Source organism: Pteropus medius, unplaced genomic scaffold (assembly GCF_902729225.1).
Source record: "Pteropus medius unplaced genomic scaffold, Ma_sr-lr_union100, whole genome shotgun sequence".
In the NCBI taxonomy this organism is placed as follows: Eukaryota; Metazoa; Chordata; class Mammalia; order Chiroptera; family Pteropodidae; genus Pteropus; species Pteropus medius.
In genome coordinates, this window is record NW_024353905.1 from 1,544,290 (window position 1) to 1,572,241 (window position 27,952).

The 27,952-nt window shown below is 42.2% G+C and overlaps 2 protein-coding genes and 1 non-coding gene across 3 annotated transcripts in view; 2 read left to right on the top strand and 1 right to left on the bottom strand.

The window, feature by feature from the left end:
* Positions 1-17,912, top strand: part of LOC120593534 (melanoma-associated antigen D2-like) — a 102,438-nt gene extending 84,526 nt beyond the window's left edge. The window contains 10 exon segments of the mRNA XM_039851388.1: positions 12,187-12,250; positions 12,510-12,589; positions 13,131-13,224; positions 13,862-13,939; positions 14,033-14,075; positions 14,500-14,562; positions 15,111-15,225; positions 16,009-16,468; positions 16,471-17,758; positions 17,822-17,912. Coding sequence (XP_039707322.1) covers positions 12,187-12,250; positions 12,510-12,589; positions 13,131-13,224; positions 13,862-13,939; positions 14,033-14,075; positions 14,500-14,562; positions 15,111-15,225; positions 16,009-16,468; positions 16,471-17,758; positions 17,822-17,912 — 2,376 coding nt within the window.
* Positions 14,758-14,842, top strand: LOC120593596 (small nucleolar RNA SNORA11). The gene has a single exon (XR_005650399.1). It is a non-coding gene; the product is annotated as a small nucleolar RNA SNORA11 (small nucleolar RNA).
* Positions 17,913-18,497: 585 nt separating the features above from the next.
* Positions 18,498-27,952, bottom strand: part of PFKFB1 (6-phosphofructo-2-kinase/fructose-2,6-biphosphatase 1) — an 87,334-nt gene continuing 77,879 nt past the window's right edge. The window contains exons 10-14 of the mRNA XM_039851403.1: positions 27,038-27,142; positions 23,635-23,764; positions 21,047-21,109; positions 20,170-20,234; positions 18,498-19,829 (exon numbers count right to left, since the gene is read on the bottom strand). Of these exons, the coding sequence (XP_039707337.1) occupies positions 19,770-19,829; positions 20,170-20,234; positions 21,047-21,109; positions 23,635-23,764; positions 27,038-27,142 (423 nt within the window). The 3' untranslated portion in view covers positions 18,498-19,769. The remainder of the gene's footprint in view (positions 19,830-20,169; positions 20,235-21,046; positions 21,110-23,634; positions 23,765-27,037; positions 27,143-27,952) is intronic.

Here is a 27,952-nt window from a genome sequence, read left to right on the forward strand (position 1 = left end):
CACACACACACACACACACACACCCGCCTAGGATCTACAACCAAGAATACTTTATCCAGCAAAGCTATCTTTTAGAGTTGAAGGACAGAGAAAGAGCTCCCCAGACAAAAGTAAAGTAAGGGAATTTATCAACACCAAGCCAGTATTACAGGAAATGTTGGAGGGACTTCTTTAGGAAGAAAAACATATATCAAAAACAGGAATGTAAAGAATGGTAATAACTACATTACCATTAAAAAGTACCTCAACTAAAAAAAGAATAGACATGGAGATGTAGAATGTAGCATGGAGAAGATGGTTAATAATGTTGTAATAAATATGTAAGGGGGAAGAAGGATACTAGATTTAGTGGGGTGATAGCTTTGCAAGTTATCTGGATCTCTGATCACTATGCGATACAATTGAAACTGATATATTATTGTATGCCAACTATAATTGAAAAAAATCTCATTGAATCGTACAATGTAAATACAAGCAACTAAGTGTCTATTATATTTCAATAAAGCTGGAAAAAAAGAATACTGTTTAAATAGTCCTTCTACAATACTTAATCTGATGACAACACTAGAATTCAAAAAAGAACAGAGACAAGAATCTTTAAGCCATCATGCCAAAATGTAAATTAAGACTTACTTTGACTTGAAGAGCCAGTTACACTTGACCATGATAAGAATATAAAAGTTTTTCAACAGGGTGTCTGAAATAAAGAACAGTTATTGTTGCTGAAAGGTACTATATTCACTAAAATAAATGTAGTCACATCCAAAAAAAAAAGAATGCTAGAGAAAAAACACTAATAGAAATAAAGAAAGCCTTTGATAGACTCATCAGTAGACTGACATAATGAATCAGTGAGCTTAAAGAAATATCAATACAAATTTCTAAAACTGAAATGCAAATGAAAAAATAATTTAAAAAATAATATCGAAGAACTGTGGGACTATTACAAATGGTATAACATATGTTAATGGGAATACAAGAAGGAGAAGAGAGGAAGGAACAGAAGAAATATTTGAAGTAATAGTGACAATTTTTCAAAATTAATGACAGACATTAAACAACTGGTACAGGAACACCGAACTATATAAATATCTAAATAATCTACACCTGTGCACACCATTTTCAAACAGCAGAAGATCAAAGACAAAGAGAAAAATCTTAAAATCAGGTAAATCCTTCAACTTTGTTCACCTTTTAAAAAATAGCTTTAGGTATTCTAAGTCCTTCACATTTCCATGTAATGGTTAGAGTCCACTTGTCAAGTTTTAAAAAATGTCTCCTGGAATGTTGATTTGGTTTATGTTGAATCTATAGATCATTTTGTGGAGAATTACCATTAAACAGCTTAAGGCTGAATGGTCTATCATTTTATTATTTATTTTCTGTTTGTCTTCTTTTGGTTGCTTCTTTTATTTCCCCTTCTTTCTTTTAGATTATATGAATATTTTTAGTATTCCATTTTAATTAATCATTTGTATTTTTGGTGACATTTCTTTGTATTTTTTTGTGTCTGCTCTAGATATTATAATGTATATACTTAAATTACAGTTAATATTGTACCACTTCATATAAAATGTAGAAACCATCTAACCATTAATCTTTAATTCTCATTCTATTAACTTTTATGTTAAAATATTCATATATATTACATCACATACATTGAAAACTCCAACAGACAATTTTATACATTTTGCTTTAAACAATCATGTATATTTTAATGAATTTAAGTGTAAAAATTATTCTTTAATATTTATCTGAATATTTATCATTTCTTATGGCCTTCTTTCATTATTCAAGATCCAGGTTTCTTCATACTGAAGAACTTTATTTAGACTTTCTTAGTAAGCATTTCTGCTGGCAACAAATTCTCTTAGTCATTCTTCATTTGAAAATATTTCACCATCATTCTTGATGTATATTTGTGCTAGTTATAAAATTTTGAAATAATCATTTTTTAAAAATTTCTGCACTTTAAAGATATTTATCTACTGTCTTCTGGCTTTCATGATGTCTGATCAGAAGTCCACATTAATCTAAGTCTTTTCCTGTGTAATGTAATGTGTCATTTTTTTCTAGCCGTTTTCAATGTTTTAAACATATTTTTGACTTTTAGACTTGGCTTTCTTTGAAGGTTCATTGGGCTTCTCATATACAGAAATTTGTCTTTCAATAATTGAAGAAGCTTTTGGTTATCATTTCTTCAGATATATTTTCTACCCTGATCTACTTCTCCTCTTTGAAACTGCAACTTTACCTACGTCAGTCCTTTTAATAATGCCCAATAGGTCTCTCAGTCTCTGTTTATTTTTCCCAAAACTTTTTGTGTTATTCGAATTAGATAATTCCTATCAATCTATTTTCAATTTCACAATTTTTCCCTCTGTAATTTCCATTCTGTTATTGAGCTCATCCGATATAGTTTTACTTCAGATATTGCATTTTTTTTGTTTCTAAAATTTCCAATTGGTCTTACAGTTCGAATTTCTCTTCTAAGATTTTTTTCATTCATTTATGTTGAGTGTCTTTTTCTGTACCTAGTTATAACAGCTTCTTTAATGTTCTGCCCCATAATTCAACTATCTGAGTCTCTTCTTGTTTGGCATCTGTTGATATTCTTTTCCTTTGAGAATGGGGCATACTTTCTAGTTCTTTTATTAATTTTCTGTTGTATCCCGAACATTGCAAATGTTATTTTGTGTAGACTTGGAGTTCTGTTATAATTTTCTAAAAACTGTTGATTTTTTTTTTGGGCAGGCAATCAACATGGTAGATTTTGGCCATAAGTTCTGTTGTGCCTTTTTTCAGGCAGTAGTTAAAATCTGTTTTTCAATGCTTTTCATTTGTTCATTTGAATATGTAGTTTAGGAATTAGGCTGAAATTTTTGGTGAGGGGTTCAAATCTCAGTTCATTTCTCAAAGCCTTTGATTCACTTGTTTGGTTAATTCCTGAATGTGCATTGTTCAGTGGTTAGGTTGAAGGTTGTGTGGTTTAATTCACAGATATGGGAATTATTTCTCTATCTTTTTTCCTTCTGAGATTTCTCATTCACACTACATCTTACCCAGGCTCCTTTTTGTGGTTCCTCTGGCCAGAAAAATGCCAGGATTTCCATCTGAATTTTGGCTTCTTGAGCTGAGTGGGTCATACTCTCATTGCAAGGCTGAGGAGGAGAAAAATCTGGGTATTTTACTCTCATGCAGATTGCTTTTCTATGTTTTAACTCTCCTCCACTATTTGCCTGCTCTTGGTTAGTTCTCAATCTTCAGGCAGAATTTCTTTTCAAAATTTTGTTCAGAGTTTATTGGTATAATTACTAGTGGGGGGTTGTTTGTCACGGGGCTTACACTCTCATTACAGAACGGGATCTCCCAAGGGCACTATATTTTAAATCTCATTCTAGTTCTTACTCTTTTATTTAACATTATGTTGATAACTCTCTCTGTTTTTATTTTTCATGTTCAGAAACACAGTTTAATGGACACTGACAAGTTTTATGTTAAGCATTACTTTATACATCATGCTTAATTTCTCTGTTATTATATGTATATTTAATTGAATCTCTCCATTGAATGGGATTTAATAAATGTTTATATAATATTTTATATTTTTTATGATTATACATTTCTAGGTTGCCCTTTTTGCTACCACAAATAATATTGTGATAAACATCCAGTATATGTTACTTGGTAGACTTGAGAGACCTTCCCTGGAGTAGCACTGCTCAGTTACAGTGTGAATGGATTCTATAGTTCATTTAACACTGCAAGATTGCTCTTCAAGATGACTTAACTTATATACATTCTCAACTGAAGTAACTGAGAATTCCTATTTCCCCATATCTTCACCATCAGCTGACATTATCTGATTTGTTAATTCTTCTCATTTGATAGATGTCAACTGAAGTCTCATTTTTTAAAATTTGCATTTATCTGATTACCAGTGATAATAGATGTTTCTCATGTATTTATTAACTATTAGGTTATACACTTTGTGAAATGTCTGTTGATAGTTCTGACTTATTTTCAATTTGATTTTTCCAGTAGAAAAAGGATTTTGTGCATTTATTTTGCTGATTTTCAGAAATTCTTTATGTATTCTAGATATCAGTCATTTTTTAGAGACATTGCAATTTTCTGCCATTCTTTTACCCATCTGTTTATTTTGCCTATTTCCACTGAAAATACTTAATTTTGATGCATTTCTATACATTTTCTCATTATGGATTGTGCTCTTTGGGTCTTCTTTAACAAATCTTTTCCCACTTCAAAAATCACAAATATATTTTTCATTATAAAGATATTCTCAAAGCCTTTATATTTGCATATTCTCACAAGTCCTCTCTGGTAACCACCATACTGTTGTTTGTGTCTATTGAATTTGTTTGTTTGTTTGTTACTTTCTGTTTTATATTCCACACATGAGTAAAATCATGTGGTCTTGTCCTTTTAAATGTCTGAAACTTAAAAATTTTTGTATACAGTGAGAGGTAGAGATAAAAATTTATTTTTTGTATATGTAGAAGCCAATTTTCCCAGCATCATTTCCTACATAACCTATCACTCACTCCCCATTGATTTATTGCTACAATACATCAAGTACTCTTATAACATGGATCTGTTTCTCTATTAGTTACCTTGTTCCAATGATATTTTATTGATCTGCTACTGTGTTAGTAGCACACTTTATAAAACAAAACTATGTATTTGCAGTATTCTTTATATCTGGTAGGGAGATTCCATTATTTTTGCTTTTCTTTTTCAAATTTGTTTTAGCTGTATGTGTCACTATCCTTCTATATATAACTTAGAATTAATTTGTCTAGTTGTCCCTTCAAAAAATCCTTGCTGGGATTTAAATTAGATGACACTCAATTTATAGATAAATTTGGGAGATATTAAAATTTTTATAACGCAAAATCATTCAACCCATAAATGTAATATATCTCTCCATGTACTCAGGTCATCTTTTTTATGTCTTTTAATAGAATTTTAGGTTTTATTGTGAAATATTTAAGATGTATTAAGGTACAGATTTTAACATAACAAACATTTGTTAACATACTACATATACCTATCAAAGCCTAATATTTTACAAGGTTTGTTTCCATTGGCGATAATCAACTAGTTAAAGACTTGATGACATAGACACCAACTAATGAGAATGATCCCTGGCTCCCTGTTTCTACCAGCTCAATGCCTACCAAGTTCTGCTTGATTTATATATATTTTAAATATATAGGATATTTTAGATATAGTTAAAGATACTTGTGTACCTTTTTCCAAATCTTATTTACCCTTCCCTTCTGTGTATCCTTTCATATTATTACTATATATGTATGTATCCATAAATAATGTATAGCATAGTCTTGCATGATTTCAAACGTCATATAACTGGTGTCATACTGAACGTATCAGTAGGTAAATGTCCATTTTGATACATAGTTTAACTCTTGTATAGTAGTATCTCATCGAATGATTATATCACAATTTACTTATCAAATTGCCTGCTTCTTTTAAAAAAATTTTGATCAGCCTTATAATTCTGTTCTATTTCAAATGATTCTGCAATAAACCTTCATCTTCATAGATCCCTAGGAACACATTTATCTTGGATACTACCTTGTAGTGAAATTTTGGGTTTTAGGTTATATTCACCTTTAATTTTATTAGATAATGTAGATGGACAAAGGTACACCTGTACAGATACTGAATGAGAGACTCATACTCTCCCCAATACTATGCATAGTCAATCTTTCTTTTAAAAATATTTTTAGTTTTTTATTTAGTTTTTATTAATTAGATAGATAAAAGTGGTATCTTATTTTATGGTAATTTGTATTTCCATAATTATATGCTTATTGGTTATCATTCTGGCCATTTCAGAGCAGTTTATATTTTTTGTAGTAACTTTTTTGAGGATACTCTCATACTCTATATTTTTCAAACTTGTGTCCTCTGCTGCAGTCTCTGCCAGTAAAAACTTGGTACAATTTCTGTGTAAGTATGCTTTTGGCTGCACATAACAGAAAAATACAAACTAAACTGATTTAAAATGAGTGGGAGTTGTATCACTTAAACTGAGTGGGGAGAAGTTGAGGGATAGCACTGAATTTTGGCATGTCTTAATGCAAAAACTAAAAGAAATGATGATGGAAAAAAAGAGGAAATTAAGGGAGGAGAGAAGGGATAAATAGCAGAGGAGAAAGCAAAGAAGAAGAGGTAATATAATTTTATATTGTGATGCCTACCCTGTGAAGCAGGACTTTAGTTCTGGAGTTTCAGAGATGAACCAGATCTGTATGTTGGGGCCCTCAAACAGCTCAGAATCCAGTAGATAGGACAGAGAGTAAATCAGGAAACAGAGAGCTCTCATCCAGTTATAGTGCTCTCACAGAACCATGCAAAAGAGTAAAGGGGAAGGAAAGACTAATAAACTTAGAGTGATTTGAGAAAGTTTCTTGGAGAAAGCAGCATTAGAACAAGTGCTTTTAGAAGGGCAGGTCTTTTACAAGCAGGCATGGGAAGGGGATGGAGTGGAGAACATAGATATTTCAGATAGAGGAACAGCTTGAATAAAGGTATGGCACTGGAAGAAGGAAGAACATGTTTGGGGGATGGTGAGTCATCTACTGTGACTGAGGCCTGAGAGCCTGACATGGGCCAATGGTGGACAGTCTTGAACGACAGGCTAAGGAGCTTAGGTTTAAACTTTCAGGCCAAGGGGACCCCTGGAAGCCTATAGGTATGGTCAGCTTTGTGCTTTGAAACATGACTGTGAGGGCCTCTGTGAGAATGGAGTGGAGTGGAGCAGACAGGAAGCAAGCACACTAGGGCAGAGACCCATCCGCCACTGGGCCATGTGGCCCTACACTCAGGAGGGGCTCCTCAGAGCCCGCCGTTCTCCAGGAGAACTGTTCCTTCTCCCCTTCTTTTCGGCAAATGTCTTACTCCTCCCACAGGACCCAGATCACATGTACCTTATCTGGAAGCTTTTATTGCCTTCCTCTTGGTGATTTGCTCTGTGAGCCCCCTCAGTACCCTGTTCTGGGATTCCTAGGTGACACAAAGTACTCTTAAGCATCGCATCCAGATGGAGAACGCTTCAAGGACAGGGTGTGACTCTCATCCATGTTTGCATCTCCGAGACCTAGCATGGGTTTTGATACATGGAAGAGCATTGGGAAACTCTTCACTGGTGAATTAGAGAAGGAAAAGGTACATGAAGGGAAAGAAGAAAAGAGAGAAAGAGAGGAGAAGACTTGGAGAGGGAGAAAAGAGAGAAGATAGATAAAGGTGTTGGGATGGGCAAGAGAAAAGAGAGGGAGAGAATGGAGAAAAAAAGTAAAGGGCCAATATGGAATCTTTTCTCTTCCCACCAGTGGAGCCAAATATCAGTCCTGGCACAGTGAGTGTCAGGTTTTGGACGCAATCAGATGTGGGGTCATGTCCTTGTTCCATCACTTACTGGTCATGTGCCTTTAGACAAGGCGCTTCACCTCTCAGGCATTAATTTCATCAACTGTGAGATGATAATACTACTTCCTCCGTCATGGGTGTTTCAGAACTTAAGAATAGATGTGAGTTCTTTGAGGGTAGACATCCTATCTACATCCAACAAGGGCTTTGACACAGCTGCGTGCTCACAAATATTTAATGATTGAGTGAATATCTGAATGCTGAGGAGATCTGTTTTCTGCACTGGGGAGCAGTGCTCCATTTCATGAGAGAGAGAGAGAGAGAGAAAGAGAGAGAGAGAGAGAGAGGGGAAGAAAGAGGGAAGGAGAGAGAGTCTAACTAATTGTGTAGTACACAAGTAAAGAGGAACACGGCTCCAATAAAATTTTTCAGTTATGTTGATATTCTTTAAAAGCATCAATATAGTCACCAGGGAATAAATACAAACCTTTAGCAGACTTTCTTACATTTACTGTTTTTATTCTGAATTGCATGTGATGTGGAGGCATCCTATTTTTTAGTATTTAGTTTTAATCTTGTCATACTTGAGAGACAGAAATGAATATGACCTAGTTCCCTCCTCACCCCCTGAGCAGCTAGCTCTTGGGGAGAGAGACCAGACACACACTACAGCAACACACTATGTAATTTGTGTTGGCATAGAAGGGGCTGTAGCAAGGGTTGGTGTGGGAGCTCAGAGCAGCACGGTCCTCTGAGGGAGAACAGAGGAATCAAATAGGAATGGGGATATATAGTGAGGGATAGAGAAATCAACTGGAGAATAGGCGAGAGTGATTGTTGATCAAGGGTTGATAAGCAGAAAAGAGACCACATTAAGGAGAATGGAAAGATGGAAGTAGGGAGCAGGCAGGAGGTTGACAGGCAGGTAAGGAGACCCCTCTGGAGGTGGAAAGAGGCAGGACCACTTCCGGCTCAGACCTAAGGAGAGGCTTGGAGAGAGCAGACACCCTCTGGTCTCAAAAGGACAAGGTGAGTTACAGTGTCCAGCTTTAGTAAAGACCCTGTGGGGCTCTCTGGGCTGTGGCTTCGATGGGCTCGACTCCACACGCCCCTAAGGTTTGAAGGAAATCTGCTAGGCGCTGGGGTGCTAACCGCATCGAATCGGTTAGTTTTAGAGGTGCCTGGACCCGATTTCGCACGGGCGAAAGGAGGAGACAGAATCTCCTTTGGGCCATATACAGGAGGGATGTGGAATCTGTTCCAACTTTAGAAAGGAGGGATGCAGACCCGTTTGTTACTGCAGAAAGGAGAGATCAAGAAATCTTTCAGGCAGTAGAAAGAAGAGCAGAATCCAGTTGAGGCGGCAGATAGGCGATTTCAGGACTCCCTTAGGTCACTACCTGGGTTGAGCCACAGAAAATAGGAATCAGGACCTGGGGAAAGGATGAGTCTGAATCCCTTTTGAACAGCTGCAATGACCTGGCTCAGATGGGAGAATAGAGGGACTAGTACCCGGTTGCTTTGGTTTGAAGAGGGAAGGGAAAGAACCTGGTAGGGTTCGGGATCATGGAATACACAAACGCGTAATACTGTTGGATTTGTGGGTGGAGTATCTATGTCGCAGAAAGGGCGAGACTGGTCGCTTGCAGACATGGATGTGGGGGAGCGGTGTTAGGGGAAGCCGGGCTTAAAAGGACTCAGTAGAGCAGGAGGGGGTCAGGTTAAAAGAAGGAGGTGCGTGACAGTTCATGCTGAACCAGAGGAGGGGGCATTGGAAAGGGGCAGGAGTGGCCACACACAATACTACAGAAGAGAGAGGCGGGCTGCGTGCCGGGAGAAGGGCGAAGCAAAGAGGCGGCACCGGCAGAGCGAGGAGGAGACAGGTGTGGGGGGGAAGTGTTGGACTGAGATATGATACAGTTGAAAAGAGTGGCTGAGGAGTGGGCCGAGGTGTTCTGCTCTGAGAGCAGGAGGCGTATTTAGGATTGAGGTGGTCATACTGTACTGTCCACCAAAGCCGCTTGTGCGCTGAAGGCCTGAGACTGGGGTGCCCTGCCAATCTTGTTGGTGCGCATGTACACTATAAAGTTGCGGTAAGGGCTGTGTGTAGGGTAAAGGGATGGGGTGGTAGATCTGGCTTGTGGTTTCTTGTAGGCAAAAGGATCTAGGGTTTGGAAACCACAGAGCCTGGGTTTCTAGGTATGAAAACCAAGTGGTTGAAGTTGGGGCTCAAGGTTATATGAGATTCCCCTTTCCTTTAGGATAGGTAGAAGGTCTGATGAATCTCACTTCCCTCTCATTCTCCCCTAACTCATAACCCTTCCCATCAGGTTCAGCTGTTACCTGGCCTCCCAGAAAAATGGATAGGAGAAATGACTACAGTTATAAGATGCCCCTATTCCAGGTGAGGCCTCTCTGCATACTCGCCAGGCCATCTGCCCCATCTGGGGTTCACTTCCTGCTCTTGAACCCCCTACCACTATGTAGTTGCATAATTTCCTGCCTTTCTCAGTCCTCCCCTGCATGATGGTGGAGGAGAAAAAAACCTACCTGACTTTTTTGTCCTTTTCTTCTTCCCTCACCCTCCTTTTCAATCACTGCTCAGAGGAAGGGGTGACTTCATGGAAAGAGTGGGCTGTAGGGAGGTCAAATGGATCAGCAGATCATAATCCTAAGTGTGTAGGGCCTTCTGCCTCCCCTTGGGAGCTTGGGGCTTCATTCCCTCCTGATGTACAGGCTGAGACCACTGAAAAGGACAGTGTCTTGCTGATGCATACTCTCTTGGTGGCAACAAAAGACCCCCTGGCCATGGACCCACCAGTTGTCAACTGGCCTAAGAAAAGCAAGACCAAGAAGGTCCCTATTAAGGCTATTACTAATACCATAACCACTGCCTCTCCAGTCCCATCTGCCAATGTGATTACTATTAACAAGTCTAAAATACCTTCGCAAGCTTTAAAACTGCCAATCACCCCCCAGATCAACCAAGCTTCAGCTACCACTGAGGAAGCCAATACTCAGGCTTCTTCAGTCACCACTCAGCCTACGAAATCCAATAGACAAAGAGAGACACTATTAAGGCAATCCAAGGCTCCCAATCTCCAGCTGGCAGTGAGAATGTCATTATACAGATCAAATCACCCTTGCAAGCCCTAAACCTACCAGTCATCTCACAGACTATCCAGGCTCCACTTGCCAGTGAGTCAGCCAATTCCCAGGCCTTGATAGCACCAACCAAGCCTAAGAAAGCTTCCAAGGTCAAAAAGGCTGCCGATAAGGCCATAGCCAGTGCCACTGAGATCTTGCTAGCTTTAACCACCACCCACACAGCTACTACCCAAGGCCAAATTACCAATGAGACAGCTAATACTCAGGCTACAGCAGCCTCTAGTCAAACTAAGAAAGCCTCCAAAGACAAGAAGGCATCTGTTAAAGGTACAGATACTGACGATACTGACACTGAGCTCCCAGAGGCCTCAAATGCCCTTGAGAGAGCTATCAGGCAGAATGAGAACTCAGCAGCAGTTATCCAGCCCAGAAAATCCAAAGGCAAGAAGGCTGCCAATAAAAGCATAAATTCTGCCTATGAGATCTCTGAGGCCCCACCTGCCACTCAAATGGTCACAAACCAAGTCCTAACAGCCACCCTCCAGGTTAAGAGAGGGTCCAGGGCCCAAAAGACGGCCAAGTGCAGGGCAGCTGAAAGCCAGACTCAAATTGTTGACCAGGGAGCCCAGGCCAAGATGGCCAGCTCCCACACCAACGTAAGTGCCGTTGAGACTCAGGTTGCTGCTGCTGTCCAGGCCCTGGCAGATGACTACCTGGCTCAGTTGAGTCTGGAGCCTACAACCAGGACCTGGGGCAAGAGGAACCAAAAGGTGAGATCTCTGACATCACCATCCTGAACTTTGCACCTTGTTTCCATTCCTATCCTCCAAGTTTGTTCATTTATTCTATGCAATATTACTGAGCCTTTTTACTCTGAGCCAGTCCCTGTGTTCAGATAGGCTATGAGAGATATTGAGGAGTATGCGATATAGCTCCTGCTCCCTGAAAGTTCACAGATTGGTGGGAAAATAAGACACCCATACACTTAGCTGCAACCTGAATATAATTTCAACTTGTATTTACATAGTAGTTACCATGTGCCAGGCTTTGTGATGGGTACAATCACACAGGGTATGTCTTTATGTTTTGAAAATAACTCTTACCAGCTAGGGATCATAGATTCAAGTTTTATAAATAAGAATACTGAGTACCAGAGAGATGAAGTGACTTGTCTAAGAGGTACAGCTAGCAGAGTCAGTAGTGGCCAAAAGAAGAAGGGTAACCTCAGGCCCTGTCCTTTGGTTGCTCCTGTCCTGGCAGAGAAATGAAACTCCTGCCTGGAAGAGAGTGAAAGACAATTCTAGGACTCAAGTTGGCCAATGATAAGGTCAGGACCCAATACAGTGAGGGATTAGGGGACTTTCAGGAGGAGGCAGGGTAAGGAGACAGAGCCATCTCTTTCACCTGGTGACTCTGGACCTTCCTTCTTTCTGATGATGCAGTCCAAGCATTTGAATGGGGAAGAGAGAGGTGGCAGTAATTACAGGTGGATCCCATGGGGCTGGAGGCCTCCGCTACTCTGAGATGTGGCCATTTTGCAAGAAAGGGTAAGAATCCTATGTTGCCCAGTCTCTTCTTGTCTTCGTCTGCCTTTTTCTCTGTCATCCTTCCAAGTTTTCTGAAAATATATTGAGATTTCTCCATGTATTCCTCCTCTCCCAGGCAAATAAGTTGGTGAAATACCTGTTGGTTAAAGACCAGACACAGATCCCCATCAAGCGCTCAGGTAGAGACAGTCATACGAACCCTCCTCTCTGACCTTTCTCTGTTCCTCTTTCCCTCATGCCTGGGGGTAACTATTTATATTTATGCTCTCCTAATTCTCTCTCGTCTTCTCCCTATCCTCCTCATACTCTGCCATGGCTGACATCTCCCATTAACACAGTTTAGAATTCAGACTGCACTGACCTCACAGGGCTGGCTAAAGGGCTGCAGCTCTGTGGCCCTTGCTCAGTCCAGTTGCTCCCACTTCTCCCTTCCTGCAGACATGCTGAAGGTTGTCATCCAAGGATATGATGAATATTTCCCAGAGATCATTGAACGAGCAAGCTACACTCTGGAGAAGGTGAAGGGGCAGCCCTGGGAGAATGAATGCAATGGCAAAGCCTTGAATCAAACAAAGGCATACGTGTCTCTTCTTGCGGGACCACAGAGACTTTCTAATCCAGCTCCATCACTGTGCAAATGGGCAGATGGTAGCCTAGGGAGGGTTATAGACTAGTCCAGCATCACACAGCGAGTCAGTGATAAAAGTACAGGTAGGACTCAAGCCAGCTAACTTAGTCTTGGCTTCTGTCTGCTGCTGAACAAGTCTTATAATGTATTTCACATGCTCACCTCTCCCTTCCATTCCTCAATCTCTGTCTCCCTAGATTCCCATTAATCACAAGGATGATGTTAATAATAATAGCACATCTGTTGCCTGTTTGCTGTGTGCTGGCCACTTAGCTAAGTGCTTTATGTGCATTATCTTATGGATTTCACAGACACACAGACACACATACACACACACCCCTAGGTAAACAGGGAGCTGTGGGATGCTCAGGAAGCTCATTGATGCGTAAGCTGAATTTTGTGATCTTACAGGTTATTCTTTTACTTGGCAGATGTTTCGAGTCAATCTGAAGGAAATTGATAAACAGAGTAGCTTGTATATTCTCATCAGCACTCAGGAATCCTCTACAGGCATACTGGGAACGTAAGCTGGGAAAGGGCTAGGGTGGGAGGGGGGCCAGGAAAGATAGAGCCTAAAAAGCCCCTGTTCCATCTCCTGCATGTAGTTGGAGCTCTGCACACAATAGTTGTGCCTGGTTATGATTGACTAAAGGGTGTGCAAGCCTGGGGCAGGGCATTCCTACTGTCAAGTTTTCTGTTTCTGCAGAAGCTTCCCAGAAAAGCAGAGCTGTCATTGCTTCTCTTCCTACCGGCCTTGGTAGAGTGGTTCTCAAGGGCAGGCATCCTGGTGTGGGTAGATGATGATGCTTGAAGGGCTGGAGCTTCAGTGGAGCTGTGCCTAGAATTCTCTTGGGGTTGAGAGTTCTGGGAGAAAAAGAAGGGACTCATATTGACTGAGTACCTGGATCATACTTGGTTGACAGGATCTCTTCCATCCTCTCAGCAACCTGGGGAGGGGAGGATGTAATTTTCCCATTTTACTGAATAGGAGACTGAGGCTCAAGAGTCTAAGTGCCTTGCCCAGGGTCACATAGAGCTTGAAGCATAGACTGGGCAGAACTCTCCCATATCCGAGGAATCTGGGAGAGGCTAGCCTAGTGCACTGGCTGGTGTTTTTTGCAGATGGCTGCTGGACATAAATATTCTCTCTATCCTATTGTTCCCAAGGATACACCCAAACTAGGTCTTCTCATGGTGGTTCTGAGTGTCATTTTTATGAATGGCAACAAGGCCAATGAGGGTGAGTGGCTGGGCGTGCAGCTGAATGGGTGACTATGGTTGGAATTTCACGTGTTCATTTTCTGTCCCTGTCTCCCCTTGCATCCCCTTGCAGCTGTCATCTGGGAGGTGCTGCACAAGTTGGGGCTCTGCCCTGGGTATGATTGAGCGCTCTCAGCACTTGCTGTCCATATTGTCCTTTGGCAAGAGATGATGGTCCCAGGAGTGCATCAGCTTGGTGGTCTGGTGGAGTGGGCGGGGGTGCCGGACTGGGTAGAGGGCCCAGGGCTCTGATCTGGGTAGATGGGGAAATGGTCCTGTATTCTCTGCTCCCTCTCTCCCCTATGTCCCCTGTTTGTTCTAAGATGAGATTTAAGAGACACCTTCAGGGCACCCCTGACAAAGAACCATTCATTTAGCCTCAACTGCCTGCTTCTAGTGACCATGTATGTGTTCACTACTTTCCTGGCTTCATTGAGATGGCCTTATATGCTGGAGAGGTCTCTTCTCTTTTGGGAAATGCCTCTGCCCTCATCTGGAAAGTTTTGACCTCTGTTCATGGGTTATTTTTCCCATTGTTAGGGTGAGGCATTCGCTCTTTGGGGAAGTGAGGAAACTCATCACAGATGAGTTTGTGAAGCAGAAGTAAGTGGTGTTTGTCAGGCCCTGAAGTGTTCTGGGCGTGCTAGTATGGTTCAGAAAGTGCTTGGGCAGCCCATTTTTTTTACATTAGCTTTAGAGGTATGGGCATCTTGTGCCCTAAACCAGTCCTGTCCATAATTCCCATGGGTGGACCATTCCAAGGCTGGGCCAGATCAAACACAAGGCCACCCTTGTTATGGGGTGTGCTCAGAGCAGGGTGCTGAATAATGGCTCCTTTGTTTACAACACACTAAACAGGAACTTGGGTTTAGGCCTCACAAATGGCAGGATACTTCGGCTTTCCTGTGACATCATGCTCTCTCTATACAGCACAAAGTGACTCCTTTGCACAGAGCCAGTGGTAAATGGCTCAATATTGGAGGCCAAGACCACGAACAGTTTTTGGGAGTGAGTCTGGGGAAGGAAGGTCTTGGAAATCCTTCTCCAGGAGCTAAGTTTAATATTTATTTGAAGGAGGTTGCCAGCTGGTGCCCGGTAGTTTGACAACAGATTTGCTTGGTTAGAAGCCAGTTTCATTTCCTTTCTCCAAGGTACCTGGAGTACAAGAGAGTCTCTAACAGCAGACCACCTGAATATGAGTTCTTCTGGGGCTTGCACTCCTACCATGAGACTAGCAAGATGAAAGTCCTCAAGTTTGCATGCAAGGTAAAAGGAAACCTGCCCTGACTTGGCTTATGAAGGGTATGGGTTGCCCCTGATTGGAGCAGGCTATGTGAAGAGATGGGCAGGTATAGTGCATATACCTGCGGTTCATATATAAACAGATGGAACTTCATGTATGTACCAGAATGCTGCTCAACATAAAGTTTACACTGTTTCATCCATTCTTCATACTTTGTATTAGTCTGCTCAGACTGCCATAAAAAAAAAAAAAAGACTAGGTGGCTTAAATGACAGAAATTTATTTTCTCAGTCCTGGAGGCTGGAAGTCCCATATTAAGGTTCAGCAGAGTCAGTTTCTATTGAAGCCTCTCTTCCTGGCTTGTAGACGGATACTTTCTTATATGTCCTCATGTGGTGGAGAGAGAGCCTCTTCTTATAAGGATACTAATTCTCTTGGATCAGGGCCTCATCCTTATGACCTCATTTAATTTTCCTTCATAAAGACCCTATCTCTAAATACAGTCCCATTGGTGCCTGGTGCTTCAACATACGAATTTTGGGGGGACACAGACATTCAATTCATAATATTTCCCATATTACAGATGAAGACACTATGCTGAATATGGTTAAATCATGTATCCAAGGTCACACAGCACCTAAGTTATCAGAGCTGAAATTGGATCAAGACTGACCCATGATAGAGCCCCAATAACTAAGAACTTAAAAAAAAGTACTGCTGTTAGTTTTATACAGTGCCCATTGTAGGTACTTAATATATGATTATAAATGTTGTTTTCCTTATAATGATTATCATTCCCATTTCAGGTACAGAAGAAAGACCCCAAAGACTGGGCTGCTCAGTACCGGGAGGCAGTGGAGATGGAAGTCCAGGCTGCAGCTGTGGCTGCTGCTGAGGCTGAGGCCAGGGTGGAAGCAAGAGCCCAAATGGGAATTGGAGAGGAAGCTGTGGCTGGGCCCTGGAATTGGGATGACATGGATATCGACTGCCTAACAAGGGCAGAGTTAGGTGATGATGCTCAGGTCTGGAGCAGAATTTCATTTGAAATTGAGGCCAGAGCTCAAGAAAAGGCAGATGCCAGCACCAACATCGACTTCAGCAGAGGAGCTAGTGTGGGAGCTAGCTTCCATGATTGTGCTAGTATTAGCTTCAGTGATGTACCCAGCCCCAGTGGTGGCTTTAGTGGCAGAGCTGGCATTAGCTTTGGTGGCACATTCAGCACCAATGCCAGCTTCAGCAGCACAGCCAGTATTAGCTTTAGTGGCACACCCAGGCTTGCTCCAGTTTCAGTGGTGAGCCAGCGCCAGCTTTGGTGGCACATCCAGCTTTCAGCTCTAGTTTCAGCAGTGAAGCCAGCATTAATGGCGGTGCCCCCGCTTGTGCCAGTGCCAGCTTCGGTGGTGGGGTCAGCTCTTGCTGCAGTGGTCCACTCATCACCAGTACCAGTTTCAGCAGTGGAGCCAGCTCTGGCTTTGGAGGCACACTCAGTACCACTGCTGACTTTAGTGGTACGCTCATTGCCAGCACCAGCTTTGGCAGTGCACACGGCACCAGTGCAGTCTTTAGTGGTGCACTTAGCACCAGCACTGGCTTTGGTGGCACACTTAGCACTAGTGTCTGCTTTGGTGGCTCTCCCAGCTCTAGTGCCAGCTTTGGTGGCACACTCAATACTAATATCTGCTTCAGTGGCTCTCCTAGCACCAGCACTGGTTTTGATAGCATACTCAGCACCAGTGTCTCCTTTGGTGGTAATTCCAGCACCACTGCTGATTTTGGTGGTACACTAAGCACCAGCGTCTACTTCGGTGGCTCTCTTGGCACTAATGCCAGCTTTGGTGCACTCAGCACCAGTGTTGGCTTTAGTGGGGCACTCAACACCAGTGCTGGTTTTATCAGTGCTGTCAGCACTAGTGCCGGTTTCATTGGTGTACCCCCCATCAACTCTGGTTTTGGCAGTGTGTTCAGCACCAGCGCTGACTTCAGTGGGGCACTTAGCACCGCTACGGACTTTGGCAGTGCTCCCAGCACCAGCATTGGGTTTGGTGGAGCTCCCAGCACCAGCCTCTGCTTTGGCAATGTGTCTAATACCAATCTATGTTTTGGTGGCCCTCCTAGCACCAGCAACTGCTTTAGTGGAACTACCAGTGCCAGTTTTGGCAATGGACCCAACATCAGTGTGGGTTTTAGCTTTGGCAATGGTTTAAGTACCAGCACTGGATTTGGTGGTGGACTGAGCACCAGTGCTGGCTTCGGTGGTGGACTAGGCACCAGTGCTGACTTCGGTGGTGGACTGATCTCCAGCAATGGCTTTGGTGGTGGGCTGGGCACCAATGCTGGTATTGGCAGCACACTTGGCACTAGTGCTGGCTTTAGTGGTAGACTCAGCATCAGTGATGGCTTTGGCGGTGGGCCTAATACCAACTTTGACGGAGGACTGAGTGCCATCATAGGCTTTGGCAGTGGTTTCAACACCAGCATTGGCTTTACTGGTGAACCCAGCACCAGCACTGACTTCAATTGGGGACCCAGTTCTATCATTGGCTTCAGCGGTGGACTGTGCACCAGTGCTGGCTTCAGCGGTGGACTGAGCAGTGGTACTGGCTTTGGCGGTGGACCGAGCAGTGGTGCTGGCTTTGGCGGTGGACCGAGCAATGGTGCTGGCGTTGGTGGTGGAGCCACTAGCCTTGGTGCCTGTAGCTTCTATGGCTAGTGAGGTTTCAGGTAATTATAGCATTTCTACAGCCAAGGCCCATGGGTATGGATAAAGAGCTGGGAGATGTTATAAGAAACCCTGAGGTGGGAGGGCAGGGTGGGGAGATAAGGACAATGAAGTATGAAACAACAGTATAGTTAGTGCTAAAATATGTTCCTGTTTGGTAGTTTGTTTTCAGGTTTATTTCCCATGTTTACAGATACCACTAATGAGTTGCAGCAGTCCATCCCATGGAGTCAAGGTACATCCTTGGAATCTTTGTCCACACAGCAGTCTCAGCAGATACTACCAATCAGCTGAAAGTGGCGCACTATGAAAAATCTTGTTGCTGATTCTACTTTATTGTTTGCTTTTTGTGCACTGTTGCTGATTCTACTTTATTGTTTGCTTTTTGTGCACTGCCATATTTTGGTATCAGAATTACATTAAATTTGCAAAATTAATTGGAGTTTTGTCTTTATTTTATTGCATGTAGGCTGTTGTGAGACATTTTGGGTTCACAGAAGAGCTAGAGATCAGCATAGCCATTTGGGGAAGGTGGGCTCCAGCTTTAGGCTAAAAGGCAAGTATGACTTCAGTAGGAGAGAGACCTGGGGAAAGCATGGTAGGCAAGGGGATAATAGCTTGAACAAAGATATGGAGGGGGAAAACCTGGAACAGAAGGCAGAGGGAGAGGTTTCTGGACAGTCTTATGGATTCTTTTTGAGGTATTTGTGAAAGAATAAAGGGATAGAGAGGGAGGTAGGTAGAGGTGGACAAGGGAAAAAGGGAGGGTTTTATTGGGACAGGAGAGAGACCTGAATACGTTGTATAGACTGTGGAGGCAAAAGTCAACAGAAAGGACAGGAGATAGATAAGGAATATTTAAAAATTGACTGAAGTAGCCCATCCCTGAGAAGGTGGGGTAGGATAGAGTGCCAGAAAATAGAGGGTGACCCTGACTTTGAACAGGATTTAAGGGTGGCTGTGGAAGCAGATAAATGTAGATTTGCTTCAACAGCTACCCTGTGGTAGATTCCAACAACAACAAGAAAAGGCAATGTGGATTATACAAGGTTTGGGTCTTGCTGGTGGTGGTGATAGAAAGACAAAGGAACAAAGACAGTGAGTGTATAAGTCTGTCTTTTCATCACTGGGTTGCTGGTACCTGCCCAGAAATGCCTACTGTGTGGGAGGTAGGGTTCTAGGGATCCTGTGGATGACACAGAAAGTTGTAAGGACTAGGGGTCGGTGGTCAGATAGTAGGATGCCTGTCTTTAAGAAATCAGACTGGGGAGATGTCTAGATGATGCCAACATCCATGGAGTGAGTAGTCAGTGAAGTTGACAGGGTCAGGGGACTGGGAGATCAGGGTATTGTTTGCACAATTTATTTGGACAGTGATATCATTCAGGATGGCAGCAAGAATTGGAGATAAGAGCACTTTGGTCCAAGTATAGCTTCTCTGAGTATAGGGATGATGGTGTCATATTCCCAGGTACATTGCCCACCAAAGAACAAGGCCCATAGGCAGTCACACAGACTTACCCCAGAACCCTTTGCTCCAGGAAGCTCTCACCCATTCCACACCCCCACAGCACCAGAGCTACTTCACAGGGTCAGAATCTTGATCCTGTAGCAGAAGGTTCACGATGACTTAACTCTCTCCTTTTGTAGGCAGTAAGAGAAGTTTTTATTGATTAGGGAATAAAAATCAAGACTTGTTTTGGAGCTGATGAAGGCTTCTTCACTGGAAGCAGGGCTCTCAGTGAGGCGAAGTACAAAGTATTCTCAGAGTAAGAAAAAAGCAAGGATAGCAGTTCTTAAATGTGGAAGACAGTGAGGAAAGAGGAAGTTTGACCTCTTGGAAAGGGCTCAGTAGTGGGCAGGGACGGTGTCCAGGGCTTCCTCAGGTTCTCGGGTGATATCCACATTCTGAGTGGAGAGAACCCGGGATTAATAGGAAGGAGACAACAGTGTGGAGTCCCAGACCCTCCCTTGTTTGTTGTCCTCACTGTCAGGCTCCCCTCCCTCAGATAGGCCTGGATCCTGATCTTTTTCTCAGGCAGGCCTGGGGGAATCTCAGCCTGAGGCCTTATTGACCCTGCATCTCTATAGTACCTCCAAGTCTGGGATGTGGTTCCAGCATTTCTGGGTGCTGGTTATTCTACTTGATGGTGTGAAATACCCAAGGTCTGTGGGACTGGGGTGGCCTTTCTGTGGGGAAGGGTACTTTCGTCATGTGCCAGCTTAGGTGTCGGAGTCCCTCACCTACCTCAGGCTTCTCCCGGTGTGTGTTTACAGCCTCCACATTCAGGTAGATGGACTCCACTTTGCAGCCTCAAAAAGAACAACCCGTCCATCCATAAACCCCCAAGAGCAGCACAGGTCTTCCCTAAAGTGCCATTCCTTTCCCAACCCATCACCACTCACACCCCCAGTTCCTTACTGTGTGCAGTTGTGACTTCCCCGTAGGGAGGGGAATTTAGACCAGCTCTGAGCTGTGTCAGGTGCTGAAGTGGTGGAAGAGTCCTGGGGCCACTGTCTTGGGGCCACCAGTCCCAGATAAAGTTTATTTAAAGGAGAATAGTTACCCATATGCAAGGTCACAAGGGAGTTCTGGGGGTGATATCATTGGGGCCTGGGATGGCAGAGGAGGCCTGATGCCTGTGGAAGCCCCCTGAACTCCATGCCTGTGGATTGCACTCTACTCTGGGCTTCAGAACAGTCTCCCCTGTTCACACCCCAGAAGAGATTTGAGCTCTCTCTTACCTGCTCATAAACATTTTGCACCTAACTAATATCCCAAGAGAATCTAAATTGTCCAGGCTGGTCTTTGTGCCTTTTCTTCAATCTGGCCCCAACCTACACTTATTCTTCTGGTCCTCTTTGAGGACCCACCACCACCTGTATAACTTGGTGCTCTATGATCAGTGTTCTGGTAAAGATAGAGAAAGCTGGGGGCAGGCCCTATTTTAGAGATCATCCCAGTCCTCCATTCTCATCTTGCTACCACCAGTCCTGCCTCCACCAGGACATCTAACTACCCACCCAGTGAACCTCCCCCAGGACTCTGGTGGACAAATGGTAAGCACTGCAGGCATGCTCATGGCCTCTGTGTGCCTTTCCCCAGATGAAGATGGGGCGCTCACCATAAGCCACAGGTGTGAGTTTGAGCACTGTGTGCAAAGGACACTTGAGATATGGCAGCTCATCTGGAAAGGAGGAGAAAGCAGTGTCAGAGACAGGGTGCTAGGGGAGGGCACCAAGTCCCTGGGCCTGCAGATTACAATACTTTTCCCTGACCACTCCACCTTCCCCAGTGTCAACCTCCCAGGGGCCCACTCCCTCCCACCCTGCAGGGGGAAGTGCTGACAGCAGCCTGGTCAGGGAGCAAGAGAGCAGAGAGTAGTCAGGAGGGCCATGGGGAATGCAGCCAGACTGTGGGTCCCCTAGGAGGGTTAGGCTGGTCGCCTTGGAGGTGGCCTACCTCCTCAGTCACAGGGCAACCATGACACCAAGGCAGGCCTCCCTCCTGCCCCAGCCTGGGGCCTTCCACAGGCTCCCCGCAGATGCATCTCAGCAAGAGTTTTCTGAGACCCTACTCATCGCCAGGGCCCTTGGATGAGGTGTGCGTGCACCTAGGCAGCTCCCACAGCTTTCTCCCCACCCAGGCCTGCGCCCTCTGACTCCTCTCACTCTTGTTGATGGACAAGCATTTCTCAATTCACTTGCTTCCAGTTATTGACTATTGTGCATAAAGTTTTCTGAACATTCACTTACCGTTTCTTGTTTGGGCCTAGGTTTTACTTACTAGACAGCCCTGAGTGGAGATGATCAGGCCCATTCCATGGATGAGAAAAGTGAGGCTCTGAGAGGGAAGACACTTGCCCTAAGGCATACAGCCAGGAAGTAGCAGCACTGGGCTTCAAATCCAGAACCCTCTGATTCAACTGTGTGCTCTGCCCACTGCAGTTTACTCTCAATGCCTTCGAGGGGCTCACAGTGTTGTTGGGGGAAATAGCACCACCTCTCAGCACTCTCTGATGACACCCACCCTCCCACCCACCCAGACTGCCCCTACCTTTCCCTTCATTGAGCCCAGAACCCCACCCCTCATGGCTTCCTACCACCGAAGTTCATCCTGCCAGTACCTTCCCAGCCCTCTGAGATGTCTGGTTTGACGATTGCCTGGGCATCCATCCTGCTCCTCCTCGTCATCTTCATCACCATCAGCACCAGGCCCTGGGCCCAGTACTTTGGTGCACTATCTCCTTCCGATCTCGCTGATACTCTGCAGGGGTTACTGTTCCTCATGGCACACATGGCAGAACAGACTCGGAGAAGGGAAGCGACTTGCCTGGGGTCTCTGAGCCAGCTCTGCCTCTATCTCCACAAGTGACCTTGGCCCCACATTTTCTCTCTCTGACTCCTTAGAGTTTCTATCTCTCAAGGCACAGGATTGGACTAGATGTACTCTGAGGGTGCCCAAGCTTTGAGGTATGCTTTCTTAGTTACATCATCTCTCTGGGCCTTGGTTTACTCACCTGAGTCATAGGGGTGAGAGCATGTGCTCAGCCCTGTCAGTAGCTGGTGTAGACTGTACATGAAAGCAGGTAGGAAGTGTGTAAAGCAATGTGCAAACAGGACATGCATGTATTGCCCACATACTCCATACACATACTGCGGTGGGGGGGCATCCGGAATGCATCTGGGATTGATGTCTCTCCCTGCCCCCCTGAGCTTTGTGACCTTGGGCCAGTCACTTCACCTCTCAGAGCCTCCATTTCCTCATCTGCACAGTCAGGTTACATTGCCCACCTCACAGTCTCAAAAGACAACACTGAGCAGTAGATATGTGAATGGTGTCAGAAATATAGCACCACAATGACCCCCATCCCAATTCCATCACCTTTTTCTAGTGAAGAGATTGAGAACTCAGCAGAGAAAATAACTTTTCCAATGCCAGGTTCTCAAGTTCCTTGGGTTCTAATTCTGGATGACTCCATATTACAAGTGCCCTTGATTTTGAATGTAACTACATAGAAATGATACATATCTGCAGGGCATTGCACACTTCAAATATGACTTTGCACTGTCTTAACACACCCTCGCAGTATCCTGGAGATGCCAGCACTTCAGCATGCACATCAGAAATGGACTCTAAAACCTGAAGGTGACACAACAGTCCCTTGAGAGGTCACTTGCCCTAATTTACGATTCAGTATATGCAGTCAGTGTGTAAACACCCTGTAAATTACAACGTCTGGATATTTAAAAATATTTTAAAATTTTAAAATGATGTTTTCATTTGAGGAAATCATCTCCACAGCAAAGAAAGAAACCTATATTCAGGATCACGGGGCCATGAAAGGTCCATTACCACCTGATGACAGAATGCTTCAGAGGAATACTGGCTTAGCTTTTTCAGGTTGAGGCATACTGTTAAAGTAGAAAAATGTTTGCTCAGAATGATATTAATATTAATAACAGCAGCTAACACTTATATAGCCCAATACTATGTGTCATATGTTGATTTACTTTACAGATGAGGAAACAGGCCAGAGAGATTAAAGTAATTTGCCAAAGCTAGTATATGAGAGAGCAAGAACTTGAATTCAGGCATCTTGGTTCTAGATATTGTCCTCTTAACTACAAAGATATAAACCACAAATCGTTGGTGTCAGGTTTTCAAATAACATTGAGCTCCCCAGGCCAGGAACAGAGAGGAGAGTGGTACCTGAGCTCTTATCCAGGAAGTAGGCCAGGAGACATCGCATGACAGCCTGGTGGCAGATTACCAGTACATTTTCCTGCCGTTCTAGCTCCATTATAACTGGCTCCAGACGTTGAACCAAGTCCTCATAGGACTGAAAATAAGAGAAATACTAGGATAAGAAAGGGAGATAAGGTAAACTTACCCAGAGCAGAGGAACTCTAGTCTAGGAATCAGGAAAACTTGGTTGTTGTGCCAGTTCAGTTGTTGACTCAGCAATGTGACCTTAGGCAACTCATTTCCTTCTTAGAGTTTTAATTTCTCATCTATTAAATTGGAGGAGGCAATCAATATATTTGACTAGATATCAATAATAAAACTTCCCACTACAAAAATTCCTAGAAGAGCTAGATAAAATAAGTGCCTTTATTCAAGAAACTAAAGAAAACATAAATATTGAGATCCAAAATGAAGAAAAACTTGGAAAAAATAGTGATAAGCAGATGTAGAAGCCACGGCTGCCCTGGTGGCATCTGTCAGTCACATTATCCAAGAGGCTTGAATTTTTAAAACCTTATAGATACAGGAGACAAGGTCTTCGGTGTGCACAAGGTAGGGAGTTGGGACTGAAATTCTCAAATAAACCTGAGACCCTCAAAGGGCTACATCCTCAGTAAAAATGTGAACTAGAAAAAAATATATATATAGGCAAAGGGAAACAATAAGAATATGTAACTGTTCTGGCTTGACTCTTAGAAAAAATTTAAAAATGCCTCCTATAAGAATGTATAACCACAAGTCTACCTTCAGATGGGTTTGTGGTTCAGAATTACACTATCCATGTGTTATAGAAAATATTAAGCCGAGAGTTTAATAAAAAGTGATTTCAAATTGTTAGCTCCCAGAAGTGTCTGGAAGAAGCCAATGGAACATTTCTTTGGATTCTCCGAACTCCTACTGCACAGGATTCTCACAGATAAATCTTTGTCAAACTAAAGCTCACATATCACACAAGGAAAATAAGCTATCATGAGTGAAAATAAGCAGAAAAAACAAGAGGAGAAACTTTAAAACTTAAGATATAGGATCCAAAATATAAAACAAATATGTTAGAAATTTTTAAAGAAAAAGATGGCATAAAAAATGTAAAGAAGAAACAAGATACTACCAAATATATGAGGTAGATTTGGAAAACAACAACAACAACAACAACCAACCAAACGAACTAGAGTTTATGGAAACAAACATATTTATTAAAATTGAAAATTCGATAAATGGAGTAAACAGCAGTTTAGATACAACTTAAGAAATAGGGATTTGGAAGACAGAGTTGAAGAAATTACTCAAAATGCAGCAAAGAGATTGAAAATAAGAAGAAAAATTTAAGAGACATAAAGGATAGTGACAAGACTAACAGAAATCTAATTATATTTCCAGCAGGAGATAATAGAATATGAGAGAGGAATAATTTAAGATATAATGTCTAAGAGTTTTTAAGATTGATGAAGAATCCTAATCATTAGATTCAGAAGTCCAACTAATCCCAAGCAAGATAAATGCAAAGAAATTAATATTTAATCATATCAGAGTGAAACTTAAAAGCAATAAAGATACAAGGACCTTAAAAACAGCCAGAGAGAAAAGACACATCGATTAGACTGATGGAAGAGTTTTTAGCCTCATTAGAAGTCAGAAGAGAGTGGGGTCAATATATTCAAAGTGCTGAGAGAAAAAACATCAACCTCGAGTTTTATACCCAAAGTATCATCTAGGACTGAACCTCCAAATACATTTATTTATTATTTTATATTAGTTTCAGATATACAGTACAATCATTAAACTTATGAAGTAATCCCCCTGATTACTCTAGCACCCATCTGGCACTACTCCAAAGACATTTGAAAACAACAACAAGAACAAAAGGTGAGTTTACTACTAATAGGTCTCCCCTAAAGAAACTTCTAAAGGAAGATGGAAATTGAACCCAGAAAGAAAACTTGAGATGCAAGGAGAAAAGGTGATTAAAGGAATTGGTAAAGATCTGGTTAAATCTAAAAAAACACTGATCGTATAGAATAATAAGTTTAATAATAGCAATAAGAATTTCTTTGGGGAGTAAGACACAAGATTTGCAAAATACAAAATAATAATAAAGATGTAAATTAGGAGCGGGAGTGGCCAGAATTTTAAAGTTCTTATTTTGATTTATGGGGAAGATTGATTTTAGATTTTGTTAATCATGCATATTAAAATGTTAAAAGTAACCTCTAGAAGGATAGAAACAGATCATATAACTCAAATATAGATGTAAAAACGCCACCAATTCTGAAGGGAGGAAAAAGAGAAAAACATAAAGTAAGCATAGAGAACTCAAAACAAGAGAATAGAAATAAGCTGAAATAAATCAGTAATTACAATAAAAGTTAATGTACCAAAGCTATCATTCAAAAGACATATATTTTCAGTTTGTAAATGACAAAAGCCAACTATACACTGTTTACAAAAGACACAAAATAAAAATACAAAGATAAATTGAAAGTAAATGAGTAGATAAAGATGAACTAGGCAAACACTGACCAGAAATAAATCTTATATAGCTATATTAATATGAAATAAAATATACTTTTAGGCAAAAAGCATTATTAGAGGAAAAGAGGTTTGCTTACTATGTAATAATAAAATATACAACTCATTATGAAGATATAATGGCTTTAAATTTCTATGCCTCTAGTAACATAGCCTGAAAATGTTTAAAGGAAAATGAGGGCAAACTCAGACTGACTTTGTAATGTCATTTCTGAGGATGAAGATAGAAATAAAAATGCTTTGTAACACAGGATATCTATGATTTTATTTTCCCTGATATCCAGGCTTTCTGATAATTGTTACCAGTAATTTGTATCAGCAACGGAGTATGACTAATATATACTCTAAAATGTAGAACTGGCTAAATTGAAAGCAATGAGGATTCACCTCATATGGGGATAAGTAACTGATGATCTGGTTCGTGTGGTGGCAAAGAAGTTGGTTAAACTATTAGCCATTGTCTCCAACCCACTAACCAGAGAGGATGGAACTTTAGGCAACTTGACAATAAAACATCAGGGAATTAGAGTATGTTGAATTATTTCAAGTGCCTTTAGTGAAAGGACATCAGACACAAAGTCTAGGATTAAGTGATTCCTGAAAGCAGAGAGAAAATAAGCAGGCAAGTATGTAGTTTTTTAAAAAAGAGAAATCTGTTGCCTATAGCCAAAAATCTGAGACAGCCAAAGTCCAGATAATTATGTGCCTCGTGGGATGGCAGTTGCTGCAAAATATGCTTTATCCTGTTTCTAAAGTTACTTAGGAAACTATGGCATCCTGACAGTTTGAGTGGAGATACTGGGGAGGAGTTCTAGGAATCAGTCCACCCTTCAAACCTTACCTCTCCCTTGGGATAGCGGTAGCGATATTTATCTTGATCCCGTAGTGCAAATTCTTCAGGGTAGTGTTCCTGGATTTCTTCATAGGTCATTTCCTCACAGACACCCTGAGAACAAATATTTGGTGACAAAACTATTTATAAGGAGAAATCCATACAGCCTTTACCATAGTTGTGAGGCTGAGGATTGTAGAACAGTATGCACCTGGGTTTCTGTGAACACAGCTCTAGGTTTGTGCCTGTTGCCTGAGTGTGTATGTGTGTGTGTACACAAGTTATGTGGCTGTGCAGATGTTAGGGTGAGTGCATGGGTATAGATGTGCTCAGGATGGTGGGTATCTGTGGTGTTTCTATGATTGCCTCAATAGGTTTGTAGGTGTACATTGTATATATACATATGTATTTCTATAAATGTATGGGTTTAAAGATTTGTGGTTGTTTGCATGTGTGTGTGCAGAATGCTTATCATGTATACCTACGGTATGTTTAGGGACCTATGCTTTGTGTTTGTGTATTTGTCTCATCATATGTAGTGTGCTTGTGTGACTGTGTGTGTACAGGGTATCTGAGCATCTGAGAATGTACCTGTGTGGGTGTTTATGTGATCTGTCTTTCCATGTGTATCTCAGTGTGTCTGTGGCTTGTGTATCTGTGAGTATATATGTCCCTGACCATATCTCTGGTGTATAAGTGTGAACATCTATGTGCCTGTGTCTGAGGTCTTCATGAATTTGTGGTAAAATGCTTGAAGGTATGTGTCTGTGTATGTGTATGTGTCCATGGTATGCCTCTGTGTCCATGTGATATAGATATATGTGAAAACTATATGTGTGTCTCTGGTGATTGTGATTGTGTCCATATGTATCTCTAGGTGTATCTGTACATGTGTGCATGTGTGTGTGTGTGTGTGTGTGTGTA